This window comes from Harpegnathos saltator, unplaced genomic scaffold (assembly GCF_003227715.2).
Source record: "Harpegnathos saltator strain DR-91 unplaced genomic scaffold, Hsal_v8.6 scaffold228, whole genome shotgun sequence".
NCBI lineage: Eukaryota > Metazoa > Arthropoda > Insecta > Hymenoptera > Formicidae > Harpegnathos > Harpegnathos saltator.
This window is the reverse complement of record NW_020230015.1, coordinates 144357-163131: the sequence shown is the minus strand read 5'-3', so window position 1 is coordinate 163131 and position 18775 is coordinate 144357. Positions and strand designations below refer to the sequence as shown.

The window sequence follows — 18775 nt, the reverse complement described above, 5'->3', positions numbered from 1 at the left end:
TAACATAAACACAAATAAATATACTTACTATTAGCACTCACCGAACGAAATACTTTTTACCTTTCAGATATTTCTTCTCTCAATGCGGCGAGCATGTAATGTGGGAATCGACGTGTTAAGCTATAAATAAATAGCCTTCTCGATGAACGAACCGGAAACGGCGAGTGCGATTCTTCTCGGTGGAAAACTCGGGCGGGACAGACACGGAGTGCGATGCAATTTCTCGCTTCATTCCCGCGGAATCCGCGACACGGCCGCGCGCGCGTTCCGACGTTGCCCGAACGCGTTCCCGCACCGAAATAATTTCCATTGTTATGGAATCACAGTTACGGAACACGTCGTGCGTGCGAGGAAGCCCTCGATACGTCGCGCTGCGTTTACGTCTTGTGTTGCTGAACGAGACGTGTCTACGACATGATGTGCGAGCTGGCGCTCGGCGTAGATGATTGAAGAGAGAGCGATCAGACAGCCAATTATAAGCGGTAGCTTCATTACGTAGCTCGGCCTCGCCAGGATATCTCGGGCGGTGTTTCGGCCGCGTCAGGAAGCATCATGAGCGCCGGACGAGTGAATAGACGCATCGGTACCGTAGTCACGTCTTCGTCTACGCGAGATGCTGCTAGAAAGTTGCCGCGAGACGCACCCGGATATTCAGTTTTCGCCGGCGCGTCTCGCGCCGTACGAGAATCTTCCGTTCTGTAAATTACAGTTTGTCCTGTTTGCGAAACTGCCAACGGCATCGCGCGTCAAAAGTCGCGGGAAACGATGGATCGCATGCAGAACGCGCGCAAGGACGAACAGACGAACTCGGAGACGCGGCAAAATCGTGCGAAACGACGAGGAGGAAAGAGAGCACGAGGAAGAAGAAGAAGAAGAAGAAGAAGAAGAAGAAGAAGAAGAAGGAGAAGAAGAAGAACAAGAAACATAACACGCGTTTGCGTACAAGACGCGAGAAGACGAAGAAGGAAATAATTAACGGCGTTGGAAATTGGTAGCGCGCAGGAATTTCAATGACTTGCTTGGGATTTTCGAGCAAATTGGATAGGAAGTGTTTCCCCCATCGGAAGTTATCTTCTATTTCTGGCTACCACCACGGCGCGCTATTATGCGCGAGTAATTGCGGCATTACATTTTTACGCGGTGGTAACGAGATGATGCTTCTTCTCCTCCTCTCCCCCTCCCCCTCCCGGCCCGCTTGTTCCACTCCCTTTATTTTTCCATTTCATCGCGTACGTGCGCGCGCGCCTCGCAGTTGACGTGCGTGCTCGGTCGTTGGGCGAACTACGTGGACGACGGCCGTCCGAGCGGCGGCGGCCTTTCGTCGTCGCCGCCGAGAGAGCGAGGAGAGCGCGAGGAATCGCTACAATGCACGTTCCGCACTGCAATGCGACAAGTGAGCATGACTGGGACAAATCGCGCTGTAACAGGCTTGCATCTCACGGTCTTTCTCTCTCTCTCTCTCTCTCTCTCTCTCTCTCTCTCTCCTCCTCGGTCATTATCGCGAGAGTACCTCCCCCGCTTTAGAAAATTTAGCTGGAAGTTTACTTACAAACTCGGCTCTTTCTCAAGCGCGCGCTCGATCGCCCGTGCTCTCTACTCGCATAAACAACCAAGCGCCCATTAGCAGCGCCGAGGCATTAACCTTCATCGGGAAGATAAAACAGCCCCCGAGGCCGTTTTACTACTTAAAGATCAAATGTAATGAATGCAGTAGTGAAATATTTTAGAATTATTAATCGCAGTTATTCTGTACTGACGGAGCGTCTAAGGCTCTTCAGTCCGTTGTGTTGTATACACTGAAAAAAAAGTATTCTATTTGTAAAGCGATTTTTCCAAATTTCTCATATTCTAAACGAAGCCTTTTACAGAAAAAGGATTCCTCTTTCGATAAAGCGATTAAAATGAATCACTCATCTAAATCTTTATTAGATATTCTAACTATTTTCCTCTTATTTCAAGAGGATTTTCTCTTACATCAATTCATTTTCATCTTATATGAAGAGGAATATGTTGATTTGAATGTCGGTTTCTTTCGTTCAGTCATATTCTACCTCCAGACATAAACGAAAAAATAAACCATATGTTCATGGATCAGAAATATTTGGGACGCTTTTTGAAAAAGGTATATATGTTGCTGTAACATATGACGAAGATAATTTACCCATATTTGGTCAAATACAGTTTATAATCTATTGCAAGAACTTGAATAATATATTCTTTCTTTTAACTATATTTCATACAATCATATAATTGGTTATGATGAGCATCTTTGTATGACATCTTTGTATAAAGTCCATGGCAAAACTGATTGGAAATTTATTTGTTATGATGACTTTATTTCATTCCTGCTTATTGTAGAACTGGAGCCAGAAGTACATCTATATATACATATTTACTTTTCGCTATACGTTATAACAATTTTTTCAAATTAACCAGTATAACCAGTAAGAATAAAGTACAGTAAGAATAAATAATAATCCTCTTAAAAAAAGATTAAATAATCTGTGTATAAGAGGAAATTTATATTAAAATCGATAAGATTTGTATTATATGTATAACATATAATCCCTCTAACTTTAAAAATAATGTGTTTATAATATTTTCCTCTTAATCTTAGAGAAATCCTCTTGAGGCCTGAACGACATATATAAGAATAAAATACGTAAGCATAAAATCCTCTAAAATTTAGTTAGATTCCGTTTGTTCTGAAATTACTTTTTTCTGGATGATTACTGTTTTCTGGATGAAATCATTTAATCCTGACGAAGAGAGGTTAAACTTGCAGCGGATGAAAAGAGCGAGACACAACGAGAAAGAGAGAAAGAAAGAGAGAGAGAGAGAGAGAGAGAGAGAGAGAGAGAGAGGGGCGAGGAGGGAGGAAGGAAGAACACGGTCGCGTCCCTTCGTAATCGATAGTATGGCGACAGGATCACGGACTCTGTCAGCGCCTTGTCTCTCACCTTTGATACCGACGTTGTTGGGCGCAGCCGGTAGACCACGGGACACCTTTCGTTACTCCATTAGCGCGCGATTGATTACGCGAGCGACGTCGACCTGCCTCAGACGTCGACAACATTCGCGACGAGCCGACTTGATCGTGCGCTAATGTAGAATTCGGGACACGCGACGGAGGGAAACAGGAAGCGGAGAGGCGCAACAATTCCGAATCCGGCCGTGCCGCCCGAAAGAAAGCGCCGCGGAAGTTCGAGAGAGAGTTGTCTTTTTCTCTCTTTCTTCTCTTCCTCCCTCGTACACGTTTTTATCGACGTCCGGCCGCGACGTTCGGGCGCGGCGCGGCACGGCTGCCGTTCGTAAAGAGCAGCAGAACTTTGCGGAATACGCTTTCGCGAAGTTCGCGCGGCCACGTGGAGCACGCGAGAGCTCGCGCGAGAGCGACGGCGACACCTCCGAGATACATTATTCCGGGCGTCGTGTCGGGTTCGGGTCGGAAGGAAATTCCTCGGATGCGACTGGGAACTTCAAACCTCCCGTATTTTTCCCGCATGCTGCAAGACGGTCACCGTCTTGTCATCTTTCGTGGAGAGACAGTGAAAGACAGACACAGAGAGAGAGAGAGAGAGAGAGAGAGAGAGAGAGAGAGAGAGAGAGGGAGAGAGGGAGGGAGAAAGAGAGAGAGAGAGAGAGAGAGAGAGAGAGAGAGCGAGGAAAAGGGGAACAGGAGATGCGATAATATCGACTTTTCACTATGCTCCTGTCAGATTTCTTTCCGATGCGATAAATTCGCGACGTCCGACTGGACAAGTAAGAATGAGCCGGCCGCGAACTTGCACGATACGCGCGTACAGGCTGTTACGTGCTCTTACCCCTGACCGCACGAACCCGCTGACAAATGGCTCTTTCGCCGGATACTTAATGATATTGTTTGCGCATTTACCAAAGTTGCTTTTTTATATTATGCCAATGGTGATATCGATCGCCTCGATATTCCAGCGCGCTTGAGAAATTTAATATCTCGGGACACGGTATCGAAGAAGGCGCGCTCGCTTTTCTATATTTTCCTTGCTGCAGGAAGCTTTATGAAAAGACCCAAATTAATTATTAACTATTAATCGACGGAGCATGTTGGCTGATGAATTCTCTGGCAGTATCGATTTTTTCGATACGTCGCCACGTACGTAAAATCATATTATTTAATCGCCTGATATTTTTTTTTATATCGTCTCTAGAAATGACAATATATCGTAATAAAATTTAGAAAAAATGTCATTAGTAAAATATACGTAAAATAATCGACGGGAGTGAAAATAAAACATGAAATATATGAAATATTTTCTTCGTCGTCTGACGATGAACCCTGAGAGTTATCTTCAATAAAATTTGCGATAATTTGTGCACCAATCAAACAAAATCGGTGCCAAGTTGGCCATAATTTCAAATTTACTTTCCATTTTTACATTTAGGTAGGTTATATTATTTTATTTTGGACTGCAGCATTATTTTGGAATGCAGTCTTAAAATAAAAGGTTGATTATGAATTATAAGTTAAAATCTCCATACGCTTATTAAAAATTTGTCCGTGTACTTTGTAGAATAATAATGACATCGACGATATTTGTACAATACTCGCAGTATTTCGACGAATGTTCGAAAGGAATTCAGAGTTCCAACACGTTAACTACTACGATGGACACACCAGCAATATGAGCGGTGCCGAAGACTGCCGCGTTAATTTATGGGTAAGATTGGAATCTCTCTCATTATTCGTCTAAGCGATGGCAGACAGGAATCCGTCAATCATCCGAAAATATTTCTCAATGTTTTTGCATCGGAATATTCGCATTACCCGTCAGCGTCATGCTACAATCCGCTTTCAGTGAAAGAAAACAAAATTTGCTGAAAGACTGATGGACTCTTGTTTGCCGCCGTCTAGGCTAGAATAATGAGAGAATCGAGCATGAAACGTAACGTAATCGCGCGAGACAAATTAAATCTCCAGTCGGAGAGAGGGAGAGAGAGAGAGAGAGTCGATGAAACGAGCTAATAAGTACAACTTGTGAGCGTCGCCACTCGCAACTATTTACCACATCTTCTATGACTCGAACTTGAATCGTGCATTGAAATAATCAGCGGAGACGAGAGAGAGAGAGAGAGAGAGAGAGAGAGAGAGAGAGAGAGAGAGAGAGAGAGAGAGAGAGAGAGAGAGAGAGAGAGAGAGAGAGAGAGAGAGAGAGCCTGACAACAACATGTTCATTTATCCCGCTCGACAATTTGCGCCAGATATTCACGTCAGCTGTTCAATCATAGCAGGTGTTTATTACTTTCCGCATGTGTTGCCCATGCATGCTGCAATTAGGCCGCACACTTCATGTCTCCCTCTGTCGCTCTACAGCTCTAACGAGGCAACCCTGTCGATTGATATCTTTTTAGCCGGATTGTCGAAATACCGCGAGTACTGTACACGTATTATTGTCATTATTATTCTACAAAGTATACGTAAAACTTTTTGATAAGTATACGAATCTTAACTCGTAACTTATAATCAGTCTTCTATTAAGTACTTTATTGACGATAAGAAAAAAGTATTTCCTTTGTAGAAAAAAGGCAGAAAAAGATACGACGCATTATCATCTGTAGAGACGATATAAAGGAAGAAATTATATATTTAATCAGCCAGCCTTGAGGAGAGACGGAATGCTCGAAAAAGTAAAAATCCGTTTCGTCCGGCGATCCAGCGCGGAACGATGCGTCACTGAGTCTGCTCCACTTTGTCATTAATTGCATCATCAACCCCATCCCAAGCTGCCCGGCCTGGCGAGGACAAGGTCCAATTCAGCCCCACACTTAACCGGCGATTCCGGAAGATTCGTGACTTACGGATCAGCTGAATTATGTATTAATATAGAGGTATAAATAGTATTGAGAGCAATTTGGTTCCACCTGCTGTCCGCTGCAATTAGCCTGCACGCGCAGGCAGTTGCGTTCCGCTTGTGATCGGAGCGAACACGACGACCGCTAATCGTCCCTACTCATCATCTACTCTATTATTAAGCCTAATTTCCAAGGTGTGCGCAGCGCTAACAACAAGCGCGCCGCATGCGCGCGACCGTTGCGATTCCGAACGCAGCCTCTCGCGCCGATAGACCTGATCCTTGCATCATGCTCTGGTCAGTCTATCGTGAAACTACTTGAAAAGGTTTCCGATATCGCATGCGGAATTCTCCATTAAATTCTCCACTTAATTTCTCCACTGGATCAATCCTAGATGAGTCTAGACAATAGATGAGATGACCTATATAAGACGATAAGATTGTTTACTCTTTGTGTTTCTTTTCCTCTTTCTTTCTACTCGTTTTCATCATATTCAATGTGATATATGAAAATTGGTTGGATTAACGACAGTAAACGAGCCATACGAATTTCGGGAGAAGAGGGTAAACCTTGTGGTTCTCGTGAAATACAAATCTGGTTCCAAGAGCCAGAAATCCTTTCTCACTTCGAGTAAAATGCATCTAGTTTGTTCATTGTCGTGTCAACCGGTTCACTGGTGAACCCGAAGTCAACGTTTTATGATGAGAGCGAAAGGTTATTTATAAAGATTTTTTTGGGTCGCTGGTGACGAATTCAGGGTCGAAATTTCGAAATTCAAAATGATGGATCCAATATAGCGGCTTCAAGTGGCTAACTTTGATATCCCATAATGGATACGTATCAAACTCGGTTTGTTTCTTTGGTCGCAGGTAATGACTGCCATAAATTCGAAAGTTCCACCAGAGCTATTAGGCAAATAAGTAATTTTCTTCAACATGTTTCACTCGCTAATAATGGAAGTAAGAGTATTCGTAATGGAACATCGTTAGTCACTATAAACCGTCATATTTGATTCGCCACTTTAGATTTTGCAATTTCGATTGGATTCATCAACAACCTGATGAAAATAAATATATTGAATATGATCGTCTTTATAATGGCATAACAAAATTAGTCACTTGGACTGCCATATTAGATCTGCCATTTTGAATTTTGAAATTTCGACCGTGGAAATTTCGTCACCAGCAACCCGAGAAATCTCTGTAAAGAAGATTTCATACAAAATTAAATAGGAATATCAATCTCAATATTCTTTGAAAACTAACAAAGTATTGAGTATTTAAGCGCCGCTATATTGGATTTATTATAATGAATTTCTTAAATTTGATTCCGGACTCATGGTCCGGCTCGTCCGTGATCGACTCATGGTCATGGTCGTCAACGACCCAAAAACCATGGGTGTACCAAGTTTGATACAAATCCGTTGAAAATTGACAGATCCGTGTATGGTGCTCATATATGAGTCATCATCAGTTATGACACTTTTTTCGCTCATATATGAATCACTAGCAATGAACTGATTAATTCGACCGGATCTCTCTCAAGTGGACTGTTTAGTATGAATAAGCATGTATAAACAAGCGAAAGACGGGAAAGAGAGAGAATTGAATTGAAGAGAATTGAAGAGAAATGAAAGGAATAACAGGAAGTTTCCGATCGCGGGAAGCTTGCCGCATAGTTTCACGATATCCGTGCCGAGTCGCGTGGCGCCAGTCGATACGCCAATCTCTCGCAGGTAATCCCAACCCTTATTCCCGTCGGTTTCTGCCCTTCGCGTCTCCCTCATCCTCCTCGAGAGAAGGCCGGGGAGAGGAACACGGGCTGCGGAACCTGCCGCAATCGGCGAGTTCTCCGATCCGCTATGACGGTTGTTACGTCATTTCCGGCAGCAGTCGCCCTTTCCGCCAGTTCGGCTGCGCTACCGGCGCGTCTCTTTAGCCCGGTGGTCGTACGTACCTTCCCCCCGGGCCCCCGTGCAGCCTTCCTCTCAATCTCTCTCGCGGCACCCAGACAGACTCGGACATGTACACCCAGAAGTGTTCCACGTCGTAGTCGTCCCTGGCGATGTATAGACCGGCGCGACGACGGCGGTAGGCCCGGCTGCGCGGACGACCAATCGCGCCGTACGACTAGTGGGGGTGCCGGTCGCGTCGCGACATTGTGGGAGGGGAGGGTTCTCCGCTGTGGAGCAGCGCGACGCAGGGGGCCGCAGCGCCGCGAGTTCTCCGTCAGAGAGCCGGCAGCCCGCAACGCGAGTGTTGCTGCCGAGCTTCGATATAATCGAGAGGCCGCAAGCACTGTGTGAGAGAGAATCGTCGCCGTCGCCGTCACCGTTGCCGCCGCCGTCGCTGCTGCCGTCGCCGCCGCCGTCGCCGCCGCCGTCGCCGCCGCCGTCGCCGCCGTTGTCGTCACCGTCGTCGTCATCGTCACCGTCACCGTCGCCGTCATCGTTATCATTGCTGTCATCGTCACCGTCATCGTCATCATTGCTGTCACCGTCAACGTCGTCGCCGAGAGCGACAGCTCAGGCAAGAGAGCCCGTCGTCGCGGCCGGACGTCGACGGACGCAGGAGGATCTCACGTCCTGCTCGTCGACGGAGAGACCTTGCCAGAGACTTCCGCATCGGACGTCCCGCTCGTCCGTCGTCGTCGGAGGCGCCCGTCGATCTGTCTACGCCGGTCTCCACGTAGCTCTCTCTCTCTCTCTCTCTCTCTCTCTTTCTCTCTTTCTCTTTCTCTCTTTCTCTTTCTCTTTCTCTCTCTCTCTCTCTCTCTCTCTCTCTCGCGCGCACTCTCTTGCTCTCCTTGTCCATCTCTCTCGCTTTCGCTCGTCTGCTCGTCTCTCGCTCGCTCGTTTACTCGCCCGCTACCTCCGTCTGCGGACACCCGGCATCATAGCATCATACGCGGTACTTGCTCCGATAATACAGACACGTATATACACGCACACGTAGATATACATCACTATACCTTCCGCGAGCTGTCTCGTTCCGTTTTCCTCTACTGATCTGACCCGACCGACCTCACTCGGCTGCCTCATCTTCCCCCCTTTCTACCTGTCATTCTTTGCTCTTGCTTCTCGCTCCATCCCTCTCGCTTTTTTCTACCCTCTCTCTCTCTCTCTCTCTCTCTCTCTCTCTCTCTCTCTCTCTCTCTCTCTCTCTCTCTCTCTCTCTCTCATCTATTCTCAATCGCTGCGATCTCTCCGTCTGGCACAGCAGCCGCGGCGGAGCGCGAACGGGACGAGAAGCGGGCCGGGCCTGGTCCCACTCTGAGAGAGCAGACGAAGGGACCGACACACGGCTCTCGGAGACGAGCAGTCTTCGGTGCACGCGCGCCTCTTCATCATCTTGAGGGACACCTCGCGCGCAGCCCGTTCCTCAAGGGCGCCGTCACCGTCCGCCCTGCACCGCGGCAGCAGCGGTCCTCCGGGATACCCGGAAGTCGGAACCCGGTTGAGGCTACCCGGCTCGAGGAACCTAGAATATATTGCTGGAGGGTGTAACGAGTAACCAGCAGGTGAGTGCGCACGGGACGTGGTTGAGCCGCCGAGCGGCCTCGGGCCGATCGAAATCGCCAGCTGCGTGTCGGCGACCGGGCGCTTAATCGGGTCACCGATGACGACGACGACGACGACGACAACGCGACATATTCAGCCCTGACGAAATTCACGCTGACGATTCCTCCTCGACGATATGACGTATGGATTTTATCGGTCGTGGCGGCTGCCGACGCCGCCGCCGCCGCCGCCGCCGCCGCCGCCGTCGTCGGGTGACCCACGAGAGGGGGCGACTTGTTACTAAGGGGGTGCACTGCAGTGACGGTACGTGGTGGGGTAGTCTCGCCCCGAAAGTTTCGCCGGAGTACCGTCCGTTCTCGTTCGCCGGTCCCTTTCCCGTAGTTAGTGCGAAAGTACAGATCGGCGTTCCCACACACGCACACGCGCGCGCGTGCGCGCGCGTTCGGTCGAAAGGCGTTCTCCGGGAAGGAGAGAATAAAGACGGAGGGAAAGAAACGGAACAAGCCAGAGTGTTACACAGCAGTGTCCGGCCGCGACCAGGTATCCATCATCCCCTTGGCACACATCGGTTCCTTTGAGAGGAAGTGGCTGCAGCCGCGCGCTAGTCAGCCGCCCTTCGCGCGTGTGTACGCGTTGCGTACGAACGACGCACCACCCCGGCGCCGCTGTCGTAGCGTGACGATCGATCGCCGGTCTCTCTCTCTCTCTCTCTCTTTCCCTCTCTCTCTCTCTCTCTCTCTCTCTCTCTCTGGAGTACGAGCCGAATCGCCCGAGTATTTTCGGCCGCCCAGTCGGCTGTAGTCAGAATTTGGATCAATGATCTAAGACTGTACGCGCGGCGGAGGCGCCCGGCATCGTAGCTGTCCTGCGCATTGCGCAGCGGAGGCGACGGCGGCGGCGGCGGCAGCACCACCGCTCGAGCCCGAAGGGCTCTTCGCGTACAAATTCTGCGCAATGCCGGCGCCGCCGACGTATGAAAAACGGCACGGTGCCGCCACGGCGCCGACTCGCTCGCCGCCAAGCGATTCCTCGGTAGGATCGAGTGGCCCGGGTCCTGCCGCAGAAGACCCGGTGACTGCGAGGCGCTTGGCCCGACCGGACACGAACTCTCTTCTGTGTCGTCCTGTGTCTTCGCGGACCTGTTTTTCTCGTGGCCTAGATATATACTCTTGCGCTCTTCTCTCCCCGTGCCGCGCGCTCTCTCTCTCTCTCTCTCTCTCTCTCTCTCTCTCTCTCTCTCTCTCTCTCTCTCTCTTCTCTCTCTCTCTCTCTCTCTCTCTCTCTCCTCTCTCTCTCTCTCTCTCTCTCTCCCTCTCTCTCCCTCCTCACGTGAAGGGCTTCTTCCGTCAGCGGGCGTCTTTCCAGCCGGCCACGGGAAAACTGACTTTCCACCCGCCGTGGAAGCTCGGCTCGGCTCGGTAGGGTTTCCACGGGAATCTCATCGACGTTTGGCTTAGCCGCGGTAAGGTTAGCAGCGGTATACTAAACGTGCGCGAGCCGCATCGTCGATGCACCCTTCGCCTTGAGATCTTGCACTTGGCGATCGGCCTTTTTCCTCTCCCTCCCTCCTTCCCTCCCTCTCTCTGTCTCTCTGTCTCTTTCTTTCTCCCTCTTGAACATATAGATTCCGCTTGGATCTAGCTACCGTAGGTAGAGATGCCTTCTGATTTCTTTGCCTTAGATTCTCTCTACACTTGACATTTCGGTAGAGAGATACCTCGCTCATGTTCTTCTACACTTTCACACACAAAGAGGAGAGCTCGGTTGAATTAATGTGATGGGGAACGAGCCAAGCGCGTCTTGCCCGGAGCGAACGGAATTTCTGCTTCTTGCGAATGAAAGTCCTCGGTCCTGAGAACCAACAATTCTGTTTCCTTCGACGAAAACGCGTCTGCCTGGTGGCTTGGTTCATTCATTCGATTCTCGTACTCGAGTCAATTGTTTCTCCCCGTGCAGGTTCTCTCGTTGGAATCTTCGTAGACATCAAAATAAAAGAAAATTCGAACATGGTTACTCGAAGATGGGTGGTGCGGTCTCGCCATCTCGCGATGGCGGAATCGATAGATTTCTCCTCCGGAGAAATCTGCAGATTTCCCCAGGAACGGCTCCAAAGCCTCGTCGGTGAATTCCTGTCGTCGTCGTCGTCGTCGAGTCGCCGGCAAACCCGCGAATCCGCGGCGTTTCGCGACGGACGTCGCGGACGTGTCAGAGCTGGTCGCGGAGGATTCGTCATAACCTCGTGAAGGTTCACCGGTTCACGACCGGCGGCGGCCGGCTATAAAGCTGGTATTAAGGGGTAATATCGCGACGTGCCGTCTTCACGGGGAAGGGATTACGAGTGCGCCCGACCCGAGGAAGACAGCAGCAATGCGGCGCTTTGTAGCGACCGGCCCGTCTCGCCCTCCGTTCTCGACCTTTGGCCGCTTCTATTTCGGCCCCGTTTCTCCGCCTCATCTCGTACGCAATGCAGATGGAGCGTCCGCGGGCACGTCGCTCAATTCGCGCGCCGACGAGACCCCGCGCGATGGACGGACGATCTACGCGCGCGATAGGTTTGGGCCGAATAATCCGCGGCGATAGCGGAACGTAAATCCAGCCGACTGTGAAACTGTCCGCTCCCCTCGCCTCTCGCGGAGGGAGGCCTCTCTCAACTAATCGCCGTGCTAACAGACGCGTTAATTGCGATCACCGGGTCGGCCGCGTAGAAAGCGTCGAGGCGCGATATTCGCGGGGATTTACTTTCATGAGAACAAGTACACGTCGCCCCTGGATTTCCCTCCGAAGGAAATATATCGCCTCGACCGTGTTTCGCGGAGGGGAAAGCTCCAAGCCGGCACAGTCGTCACATGCGGTTTCGATCGCCCTGTGTTCCAGCAATGAGTACCACGGATCCCACCGGGGAGGGTGGTGGAGGAGGAGGAGGAGGTGGCGCCGGAGGAGGAGGAGGAGGAGGGGGCGGTGGTGGAGGAGGCGAAGGTGTCACGACGACGACGAACGTCGAACAAACGGCATCCCCGAGCACGCCGATTACCGGCAGCACGATGCCGACGCAGCCGGCTACTCAGCAGCAACAACAGCACCCGCCGCCGTCGCCCCTAAGTGGCTGTTACCTTCTCGTGGTGCTTCCTGAGCCTCATACCGCACAACACAAGGACCTCATCCTAAACCGCCTCGCGAAAGGTAAGTGCCCGGGAGAGATGGAGAGAAACGTCCGTTCATTAGGGACAGGTTTTCACTTTGTCCGCGGCGGCCAGGAGTCCGTTGGTCCTCCGTCAGGATACTTTCCGATGCTCTTAACATTGCGGGCCAAGCATTCCATCATATCCAATATGGTCCTAACCGATGACCAGCTATTTCTTTTTGCTTCAGATTTTTTCACCGAGATAGTGTTGGCTACTACTACATCCCGGTCCGCAAGCTTACTTGAAGCTGTAAGCGAATTGACCAGCCGTAGTCGATTGTTCTTGTAATAATTAACTGTGATTGGTTGGTTTGCTTACGGCTTACGGCTTGAAGCAAGTTTGTGAACTTGGGCGCGAAATCGGTTTTGGGAACTTGGTTTTAATTATAAAGTTGATAGATCTTGGACCCTAAGCTAACTTAAATACGTTCCGTAACTGATCAGCTAATTCATGCGATCGAGAAATTCGGCGATCAAGAGAATAAGTAATTAAAAATCTATCCATTTCTCTATCTAATATTATCCAATGTTACAAAATTAGCTAGTAGCTAAAACCAAGTTTGTAAACTGATAATCCTATCAACCTTATAATTAAAACCAAACTTTCCGAAACTGACTTTGGAACAGGCCTCTAGGGTTATGTGTTGCCACTTTTTACAAACGCCCTTGATTGATATATGGGACACGCGAAATATCTCGTCGTCAGCCGTCTATAATGTGTTAAGTCTGTTGCTGTCGACTGTCCTGCTAAGCTTATGCATTTCAAGTGAGACGAATGTAAAATCCCCGGCATCGAAGGAGCAAGGAACAAAACTGCAGCGCTGGTTTCTCTGGGAATATTATCGATCAACGTCAAACATGTCGATCGTACCGATTCCAAGGGAAATTCAACGAGGAGGCTTCACAGGGCCCGTGAGAATTCAGCTTTAGATTCCGTAAACAGCCGGGGCGCGCGCGCGATTCGGCCGCGCCGCACAATCGGGTCAGCTATAGACCCTCTATAGGGTCTCTCACGAGCACTTGAGCGTAATCAGCGATTTCTATAATTATCATTTACCACTCTTCATAGAAAACATACAGCCACGGGCCTGTCTGTGTATGTGTATGTGTGTGTGTGTGTGTGTGTGCGTGTGTGTGTGAGGGGGGAAAGATATAATGGTGTAAAGACCCCTACTTTCGCCTTCCCATGCGGCACAGGCCGCATGCCGCACACGTTCTCAACCCTTGGAGAGTGCGAGACCTCGAGTCGGCTCGATGTCCAAACGCGCAAGTCTTCTCTGAGCGAACAACACCTAAAGGCGTCCGACGCTATCAACGCTCGCTGTGCGCGAACGGCGTCTTTGGGCATCTTCATTCGTTAACATCGCAACGTGCGAAAGCGTCACATCCTGACGACAACGTTCAGCGTTAACTTCGCGCGCTGCACTAGGCGATCGCCTTGCTCTTCTGGGAGGCTCGCGGCTTAACGATCCGGACACATCGAAGAACTTCCCCTCATGGCCTCAATGACCACAATAAGATCACACCGAAGTCATAGTGATGTGCGAATGTTCGCTTTATCAAGTGTGATGTCATGGGAACATCAGCGAAGTCATGGTGATGTTTCAATGCCGCTTTATTATAAGTGCGATGTCCCTGTGACATCACACTTGCGAACATTCGCACATCGCTATGGCTTCCATGTGATCTCATCGTGACCTTGATGCCATGAAGGACAGTGAGACTTAAGCAGTAAGGAAACTGACTGATCAAAATTGATTGTTTTTCTTACAGCCCCAAAATATTCAACTGCGATTGGTTAATTTGCTCACTTTTTATGTCTTGCTGCTCAGTTTTTTTCTGCGTGTCTAGGCCTTAAGGGTTAATCCGTAAGAGCCCGAACATACAGAGAATTCAGGCAAGAAGACATAAGCAGCAAGGAAATTGACTAATCAAAATTGATTGATATTTTTCTCACGGCTCAAAAACATTCAACTGTGATTGGTTAATTTGCATACTGCTTTCGTTTTGTCACTTTAATTTTCCTGTGTGTCCAGGTCCAAAGGATTGACCCATAACTGCTACTTTGGGCTGCCTATGCCGCCCACGTTCCACTTTACTCGCTATTTAGTTCCATTGAATTGTGTCAGTTCTGAAAAGTAACACTTTTTTGGTTCTGCCATAATTCTCAAACTGTCCGTCGCGGGGCGCTGACGTACCTTCGATAGCTTCGGCAACAGTCTCATGTTTCTTTGCGCTTTTCGCACTCTTTTACGTTGAAGATGGCAAACTCGACCGGGGTCTATTCGATCCTCCAGCGTGCTGATGGCTTTACCGAGAACCGGTTACGAGTTGACCGGCTGGACTATCTGAAACGATACGTTATCAGTTGAACAGCACGCATTATGCATGCGTACGATTGAAACCTGATAACCGCGTGATTATTATCATTATTATTATTGTGTCCGCATAGTCCGGAGAGTCGCAATTTGCATTTAATCGGGGCCGACGACGTATCGGACACGAACAGTCTATTACCGATATGAGCGGCATGCAGGCACGGCTAAGGAGTAGAAGCAGCGCTCTTCGCGACCGCCATTCGCGCCGGCTCGCGCGCCCGTGTGGTCGCCTTCCGGAGACTTTCCGTTTCGGCGGACGCTCCGTGTCATCGCGCTCCGGGATTAAGATTGCGCATATCCGTCGCGTTGCCGCGACTTCCTGGGCGCGCGCGCGCGCGCGCACGTATGTGTGTTTTTATTTGTGTGTGTGTGGGTGTATGTGTCGGCTTGTGAGTGTGTCTTCTTGTTCACGGCGGCTGTAACGGTGCTTGTCCTCCTCCGCTCATATTCCTTTCGAGTTATCGGCCAGGCTGAGCTCTGCCGATGAGCTCGGACGACTCCGTGTGTTGCTAGGCGGACCGTAAAGCGGCCTCTCTTTCCCGCTTCGCCTCGGGAGGAAATCGACGGTCGCGCGTCCCGCGGCTCGTTTATTCCTAATCGTCCCCTATTAGACGCTCGATATCAAGCCGCGGCGGGCGTTAATTCCTCGCACTCGCTCGCTCGCTCGTACGTCCCCTCGCAGCTGTAGGTGTGCAGCCGGCGCCGGCGGAGCGACCGACACGCTTCTTAATCGCGCGAGAAAGAAGCGTGGCTCGCGAGCAGCGCCGCGCTGTGATACTAATTGGCTTTACGGCGGCAGAGGAGCGCGCGCGAGCCGGGGTTCCTTTGCGGCGGCTTGCCTGCGGGAATCGCGCGTATCGAGCGATCGATACCGTGGCACTTTATATCGCGTCCGGTACTTCCGTCGAATTTTTATCGCCGTGCTCTTCCTCGCGAACCTTCGTGTCGGAACGGGCTGGGCTCCGAAGACGAGTCGAGTTGCATAAATTTTCTTGCACGGATCGCAATCGGGTCGGACGAAGAAAAGTCGGATCGAGATCTCAGCCTGAGCCTGATTAAGATTGAAATTCGAAGCAGGATTCGGTGCAACGAAGGTTAATGAAAAGTTAACGGGACGAAATTGTTCTTTCAATTAGGATTCAAAAAAGTTGATTTGATTGCATAATTGCGGTAGTTTTTGCTGCGATAAAAGGCTAAGTAAGTTAAACAGGACCGATAATGTAACAGGACCGGCTTAACTCTGTAATCGCCTCTCAATGAATGAATATTTGAGAACGTTTTGTACCAATTTTTGAAGAAAGAAAAAAAGAAAGAAAAAAAAAGAAGATATTGGAATTGGAATGGAAAGCAATATTTCTTAAAATTGTTAATCGTTTGAATCTTCTTGGACGTTCTTGGACGTTCTTGGATCATTTGTATGAATTGTCATTGTGTGTGACTTGCGTCATTTTATTCTCAGAAATGTCACTCGCGTCTTTTGGGACGATATTGTCATTACAGTCACGACATATTGTCGTTACAATCGCCGCGCGCGAATATGCGCTCGGGATTTCTAATTAGATACGACGACGTAGCTCCCATATTTAATTAGAGGCGTTAAAGAAAGCGATAAAAGAAGAAGAAGAAGAATATATTTCTCTTGTGCCGTGTTCTTTCTTCGATCGGAGGACACGCACGGAGTGCTTAGTGACAAAATATTAAGGACAAAGGATATGTCGGTAGCGAATTAATTAGAGAGACCAATCGAATAATCGAGAGTCTCTTCGTTTTTTCCGGGACATCTCACGCGCGGGTATAATACATCACCGTCGACGGGCTAGCGGAATTCTGTAATATGTTTAACTTCCCTGTCGCACGTTCGCGCGGACATATTAAAATTAATATCCCAACACACGACACTAATAGAAGAGAGAGAGAGAGAGAGAGAGAGAGAGAGTGAGAGGGAGGGGCAAGAGAGGGGGAAGCAGACGCACGGAGCTCGTATCGTTCGGGTTTTCCGCATTGCGCCAACGATGATTTTTAACGGCGGCTCTCGTCGTCGACTACCCTCCTCCCCCCTCTTTCTCTCTTTCTCTCTCTTTCTTCTCTTTTTCGCTCGTTTATCTGGCGATTTTTCAATGGCTAGCGCGCGCAAATTGTACAGGCCGCGCGGTCGTTTGCATTTGCGACGATGATTTCGCGAAATGCCATTCGATAACGGCGTCGGTGCGCCGCTAGCTTTGACGTTAATAGCGCGCCACATTAAAGAGCGTCCGTGGTATTTAACCCACTGCGATTGAATGTACAGGGTGTCCGGGACCTTTGGGAAACGAAAGATTGTGAAGATTAATTAGATCACACCGAGAAGAAAAGTCATATGCCATTTCGCAAAAATCGCAACAGTTATTGAGTTAATGATTGAATTAATGATTGAAAATGACCACATCTAGAGGCTCTTTTAATTGATAACCTAAAAATTTGCAAAATGTTAGAGGACTTTTTTGTTCAGAATAACCTAATCTATAATTATATAACGGCTGATTTAGCGATAGATATGAGTATATTAAACTTTGAATCTTGGATCTTGAACCTATCGTACAATAGCCGTCATATAATTATAGATTAGGTTATTCTGGACAAAAAATTTTGCAATTTGCATTTTTGCAATTTCGCAAATTTTGTAACCCTTGTGCAAATAAGTACGTAAATTTTCAAGTTATTCAATTTTCAATTAAAAGAGCCTCTAGATGTGGTCATTTTCAATCATTAATTCAATCGTTAATAATTTAATAACTATTGCGATTTTTGCAAAATGGTACTTGACTTTTCTCCTCAGTTTGTTGATCTGATTTAATCTTCACAATTTTTCGTTTCCAAAAAGATCCCGGACACTCTGTATATACATGTGTGTGTACATATACATACATATATGTTATTTCTAGGCCAACATAAAATGAATAATTTGCAGGCGCAACTGACACATTTTGTTCCCTTTCTTCTCTCTCTTTTTTTCTTTTTCTCTCAAATACACAAACGCGATAGATATGCAGGCAAATACGTACTCCCTGAATTATTTGGAATGACACTTGAAACGAGTGAAAATTTATTCGAAGCGATAACGAAAATACTGCCACTCGAAATTGCAAGAGTGAACATATCATTCAAAATATCGTTCATCCCGGCGATTCGGGGCGCAAAAAGTCATTCTGGATGAGCTCGACTTCAAATGACTTGTCCGTCACTCTGTTATTCGAGTGAAATTCGAGTTTCATTTGAAAAAAGTTAAAGAGAAGTATAACTCAACATTATTTTATTGCTGAACATCTTAATATACTGTTCTGCTCCCTCCTTCACTGTAATTGAGTTATTTAAAAATTTAACAAGTAGAATCTGGCTATCGAGAGATTGGTAAAGCAAGAAATAAATTAAAGAGCAAAATATCACGTACAATTTAACACTCGGAGAGAAAATATTTATTAAATTCTTCAATTATTTAATTGTTGTTTAATTGCTGTTTTTTCACACATAAACGAACTAGCAGAACTTTCAAGTAAAGTTTTATAGTTGAATTTATTCAGTTAGTAATTACAATTATAATTCTTAATGGAAAAAGATTTTTAAATTAGTGTCTGAATTCTCCGTGGAAAAAGATTCAATTTAGTGAAAATTGGTGCTCCAACTCTTAGTTAAATGTCTTTAATCGGAGATGTTTTCCAATGCGTCGCCTTCGCTAATTTCATCGCATTTCGAGGTCCCACACGGAGGTCCGCTCACACAGCCGTGGTCCTGCCGAGGACTTGTTTTGTTCGGCACGCGCGCTCGCAAGTTCGCGGGAAAATAGCCGCGCAAAAACGTCCCCTGCAAGAGAGTTTCGTGGCGTTTGCTCTT

General features: G+C 48.1%; 2 protein-coding genes across 2 annotated transcripts in view; both read left to right on the top strand.

Annotated features, from left to right (window-relative positions):
- The first annotated feature begins 7690 nt into the window (after positions 1–7690).
- Positions 7691–9348, top strand: LOC112588479 (proline-rich receptor-like protein kinase PERK9). Its single transcript, XM_025298630.1, has 3 exons — positions 7691–7777; positions 7902–8357; positions 9048–9348. Exons 1-3 carry the CDS (start codon positions 7691–7693, stop codon positions 9102–9104), a joined length of 600 nt encoding a protein of 199 aa, XP_025154415.1. The 3' UTR covers positions 9105–9348.
- A 302-nt stretch (positions 9349–9650) lies between these two features.
- Positions 9651–18775, top strand: part of LOC105185081 (microtubule-associated protein futsch) — an 85558-nt gene continuing 76433 nt past the window's right edge. The window contains exons 1-2 of the mRNA XM_025298627.1: positions 9651–9889; positions 12224–12529. Of these exons, the coding sequence (XP_025154412.1) occupies positions 12226–12529 (304 nt within the window). The 5' untranslated portion in view covers positions 9651–9889; positions 12224–12225. The remainder of the gene's footprint in view (positions 9890–12223; positions 12530–18775) is intronic.

Excerpts from the sequence above, each read along its gene's own strand:
- LOC112588479 (XM_025298630.1), top strand. The coding sequence starts at position 7,691 with ATGACGGTTGTTACGTCATTTCCGGCAGCAGTCGCCCTTTCCGCCAGT. Across the intron at positions 7,778-7,901 it reads GTCTCTTTAGCCCGGTGGTC|ACCGGCGCGACGACGGCGGT; the intron begins GTACGTACCTTC and ends GGCGATGTATAG. Across the intron at positions 8,358-9,047 it reads CGCCGAGAGCGACAGCTCAG|CAGCCGCGGCGGAGCGCGAA; the intron begins GCAAGAGAGCCC and ends CGTCTGGCACAG.